This window comes from Lathyrus oleraceus, chromosome 3 (genome assembly GCF_024323335.1).
Source record: "Lathyrus oleraceus cultivar Zhongwan6 chromosome 3, CAAS_Psat_ZW6_1.0, whole genome shotgun sequence".
NCBI lineage: Eukaryota > Viridiplantae > Streptophyta > Magnoliopsida > Fabales > Fabaceae > Lathyrus > Lathyrus oleraceus.
Window position 1 is genome coordinate 147,015,838 of NC_066581.1, and position 5,242 is coordinate 147,021,079.

General features: G+C 39.4%; 1 protein-coding gene across 1 annotated transcript; it reads left to right on the forward strand.

The window, feature by feature from the left end:
• Nucleotides 1-1,191: 1,191 nt before the first annotated feature.
• On the forward strand, nucleotides 1,192-3,670 carry LOC127125878 (ABC transporter G family member 20). The gene has a single exon (XM_051054726.1). It carries the CDS (start codon nucleotides 1,277-1,279, stop codon nucleotides 3,542-3,544), a length of 2,268 nt encoding a protein of 755 aa, XP_050910683.1. The 5' UTR covers nucleotides 1,192-1,276; the 3' UTR covers nucleotides 3,545-3,670.
• The last annotated feature ends 1,572 nt before the right edge of the window (nucleotides 3,671-5,242 follow it).

Consider the following 5,242-nt stretch of genomic DNA (forward strand, 5'->3'; position numbering starts at 1 on the left):
AAACTTGTTGTCATAATATTTGAGGTTTGCTCTCTGAAATCAACATATTAGTTTTCGAGGGAAATCAATGTATCTAGTGATTGAGCGACGGGACTAGTTCACATACCAACAAAGTGAAAAATATTTAAGAGTATATAAAAGGAGTTTGCATTTGAGGGATATAATGACTCCTATGATTGTCATTCAGGTGTTGACGACCTCCAAGTTATTTTGGGGGTCTCACTTCTGATTGAACCATGTGGGGTGATTTAAAGTTCTCTAGCATTAGAGCATCAAAAACTTTAGGACATTAAGGTTAAGGGCCATCCAATTTGCCCTATGACCCATCCTTTTCAACTTCTCTTGTTTAATGGCTTGAATATGCATTTGCAAATTCTTATTTTGACATCAGAAACCATCTATTTCAACCTGAATTTTGACAAGAGTCTCATTCTCTTCATGTGGATACTTGGTTCACACAATATTTCATAGTGTTTTTCATTGTGCGTGTGAGCAATGGCTTTAGTGTGGATCTACGATGGATGTCCAATATTCTTCATAAATACTATAAATACTATTAGCTAGACTTTATCATCAATATATCATTAGTAAGGTTAGAGTGTTTAATACTTACTTAAAAAGTGAGTTAAGTCTTTTGTTTTTTTTGGCAAGTCTTCCTATATAGAGAGTTTGTGACTCTCGTTTGTATGTTATAATGAGATCGTGTGTGTTTATTTTCTTGAATAACTTCTCACTTCTGACGTATTATAAAGATCATGCTCTGCATAATCCTTCTCGAGTAAACCCACACGTGTCTATGCCTTTTTACTTAAGATATTTTGAATGCGAACAGTTAGGTTTTATTATTGAATGTTAGAACTTCTTATGAATTAAGTTAACAAATAAAATTATGATGGTCTAATTATTGTAAATGCTTTTATATATATATATATATATATATATATATATATATATATATATATATATATATATATATATATATATATATATATAGAATCAAAAGGTTAAGAAACAAAAGGAAATAAATTATTTGATAATAAATTGCTAATCATGCTAAAAAACAATTTAGTTTTGAGCAGTAGTGAAACGTTAGTGTCACAACTCCCTTTACCTGTGCACCTGCTAATCCCATCCTTGTTAAGTTAAGCAAGCAACGTATGGGTTTGTAGTTGCACAATTGAATAATTGAATTACTAAACATCAACTCTTCTTTTCTCACCTTTATATAAGTCCACTAATTCCATTCTCTTCAATCAACCAGCATCATGTATTTGTCATGATTATTGACTCACCCATGCATGCAATGTCTTCCTTGCCACCCACGCCTCCTAAACCAGTCTCCCACCACGACATGCTTCCTTTCTTCAACCAATCTATGGAACTCGTTCCTAGTCCCCTCAAAACACGAACCCATCACTCTCCCACACTCGGTGAACTCCTCAAACGCGTTGAAGATGCTCAAAACGACAACAATAATGCTCAACCCCACCATGTTCTCCACCTTTCTTCCCCCTCTTCTTCCAACACTCTTCCACCACCTTTTTTCCTTTCTTTCACTAACTTGACTTACAGCGTCAAGCTCAACCGAAAGTTGAATTGCTTTTCTTCCAATCAAAATTCTCTTCCAACAGATCAGGAAACGGAAACCAAACCAAACGGGATTAAGATTCTTCTCAACAACATCTCCGGTGAAGCGAGGGACGGCGAAATCATGGCGGTTCTTGGCGCAAGCGGCTCCGGCAAGTCAACTCTCATCGACGCTCTCGCCGACAGGATTTCAAAAGATTCTCTCAAAGGTACTAAAACACTGAACGGCGACGTTTTGGAGTCGAGTCTCCAGAAGGTAATTTCAGCTTATGTTATGCAAGATGACCTTCTCTTCCCGATGCTCACCGTAGAAGAAACTCTAATGTTCTCGGCGGAATTCCGACTACCTCGCTCTCTCTCCAAATCAAAGAAAAAAGCTCGCGTCCAAGCACTCATTGATCAGCTCGGTCTACGCAACGCCGCGTCAACAGTCATAGGAGATGAAGGTCATCGCGGTGTCTCAGGCGGAGAACGCCGCCGTGTCTCGATCGGCACAGACATTATCCATGATCCGATCATTTTGTTCTTAGATGAACCAACCTCCGGACTTGACTCCACCAGCGCGTACATGGTGGTTAAGGTTCTGCAGCGAATTGCCCAAAGCGGCAGCATCGTCATGATGTCCGTTCATCAACCAAGCTACAGAATCCTTGGCTTGTTAGACCGTTTGATCTTCCTCTCTCACGGCCAAACCGTGTACAGCGGTTCTCCGGCAAGCCTCCCTAATTTTTTCTCAGAGTTCGGTCATCCTATACCGGAAAACGAAAACCGTACGGAATTCGCACTGGACCTAATCCGCGAGCTTGAAGAAACTCCGGGAGGAACCAAAGGTCTTGTGGAGTTCAACAAAACATGGCAGTTAAAAAACCAACCTCTCACAGTTAACGTCGTTAATAATGGACCTAAACTGTCGTTAAAAGACGCCATCAGCGCGAGTATCTCAAGAGGGAAATTAGTCTCAGGAACTAACGGCGGAAACGTAAACGGAAACTCAACCGCTTCAGTTGCCACGTTTGCAAATCCGTTTTGGATCGAAATGGCGGTTATTGGAAAACGTTCTCTAACAAACTCACGTCGGATGCCGGAATTATTCGGAATCCGATTGGGTGCAGTTCTGGTCACCGGAGGAATCTTAGCCACCATCTTTTACCATCTAGACGATTCTCCAAAAGGTGTTCAAGAGCGTTTGGGTTTCTTCGCCTTCGCCATGTCAACAACCTTCTACACATGCGCAGAAGCCATTCCCGTTTTCCTCCAAGAGCGTTACATCTTCATGAGAGAAACAGCTTATAACGCTTACCGTCGTTCCTCTTACGTCCTCGCTCACTCCATCATCTCCCTCCCCGCACTCGTCTTCCTCTCCTTCACCTTCGCCGTCACAACTTTCTGGTCAGTCGGACTCGCCGGCGGGACATCTGGTTTTTTGTTCTACTTTTTAACCATTTTAGCTTCTTTCTGGGCAGGGAGTTCCTTCGTGACGTTCCTCTCCGGTATAGTCTCCCATGTGATGCTTGGCTTCACCGTGGTGGTTGCGATAATGGCTTACTTTCTTCTCTTCAGCGGATTCTTCATCAGCAGAGACAGAATTCCACCTTACTGGATATGGTTCCATTACCTCTCACTAGTGAAGTACCCTTTTGAAGGAGTGCTTCAGAATGAGTTTGATATCAAGCCACCAAGATGTTTCGTGAGAGGGATTCAGATGTTCGATAACACGCCGCTCGGGGATGTGCCGGGGAGTTTGAAGGTGGAGCTGCTGAAGAGCATGAGCAGGACGCTTGGGATTAACATAACAAGCTCCACTTGTGTTGTTACAGGAGAAGATGTACTGAAGCAGCAGGGGATCACGCAGCTTAGTAAATGGAACTGCTTGTTCATCACCATTGCTTGGGGTTTCTTCTTTCGCTTCCTCTTTTACTTGGCGTTGCTTTTTGGAAGCAAGAACAAGAGGAAATAAGCTCAAAAGTTTGTATAGTATTTGTTAAATTAAAATTTGTATCGCAACATTATTGTACTAGTAATTATTAATCACATTGAGAGTGCAGCAGAAAAACAAACCCAATAACTTCATTTATCATCTTGATCAAGGTGAAATAATTAGTAATAGCTTCTTGTTTTTTTTTTCTTTTATGAAAAATTGTAATGATTGTATTGTTAGAATGATTTTACTTTTTGAATTGTTACCTTAAGCAATACTTTATGATTTTGCAATCTTGAGAAAGAGCCCTTAATATATCCTTAATTTATTGATGATATGGAAAGTCTCGATTGAATTGTAAGTGTTCTTCGTCCTGATTGTCCCCATCTATTCTTCCATGATCACGAGTTTATATTTTCTAATATTTTGTGTATTTATATTCATTGAAGGTCATTGAGATCAATGTTTCCCGGTTAAAGGAGACCAATTAATAGTAGTTTTTGGATATCCTAGAAATTATTTGGTCGGTCGACATATGAAATCGAAATCAAGGTACGTCGAATGATGAAAGAATTGAGATTATTGAACCTAAGGCCGGTATACAACCGGGAAAGAGATGCTTCATACATTTAATTACATAACTCAGATATTGCCAGTATGTATCCCAAAGATTTTATGAGGTCAGAGAATTATTACGAGTCTGAACAACGAGTTCCATATTCATCCCGAACTCAATTGACCGGACTCTGAAGGTACAAGTCAAATCATAATCGTTGTAACATTTCTGAAACAATCAAAGATCGGAAATCGTTATCGAACGATTAATAAATCGACTACATATCATTAATGGTCATAAACGGTTACAAGTACTTATTAAGTCTGTTACAAATGGTTACGTTTATGACCATAAAACCTATTTATCGTGACTATTCATTAGGAAGAGGAATGAAATATAAAAATGACAATCGGGTGAGAGCAAAGACGAGACAATATCTATGTAAGACTTATGGATCCCAAAAATGGAGTTGATCATCTCATTCTCCCATACACCAATTACAGACACATTAGCCGATCATTTTAGGTCATCCTTGACTAATAACAAGGAAGACAATATTTTAATGTTTTTAGCAATAACATTTGACGCCTACTGTAGGGCTCTGGCGACACAATCAAACTTAAACACTAAAATTCGTCAAGATTTATCCACCTGACATTGATATCGGGGGTAAGAACTTATATCCTATTAATACACACATCGGTATTCAACATCAGAACCTCTAATGGGTTAACGCATGCGCTTCTTCCACCGGCGACCAAGGAAATAGAAATCATATGTGTGGCCATTCTTTTCCTGCAAAGCATTGGAGCGAAAGAAACATAGTGGAAAGCAACGCATGATTATCTGGTTCCAACCGAAATCCATGAGGGAAGACCGAGCATCAAAAAGTCGCCATAAGGTGGAAAGGAGGATGGACCAGACAAAAATCCTCACTAAGAATGCAGCTTGTTATCATTTTGTGAAGAATAAATAGATTAATAGAATAAAAGGCAAGCATTGGTGAAGCATCCGGTGAAGCACACAAAGTGCTCGGCGTAATGATTATTTATTAACATCAAAATGTTGGAATAAGGCGAACAACAACGAACGTTTTGTGAGAAAATTCCTTACCTTGAATTAATTTTTAATGATAGCAAATTGTGTGATCATCATACAAATGTTGGTTGTGCATTGCATTA

Coding starts and splice junctions, on each gene's coding strand:
- LOC127125878 (XM_051054726.1), top strand. CDS start 1,277: ATGATTATTGACTCACCCATGCATGCAATGTCTTCCTTGCCACCCACG.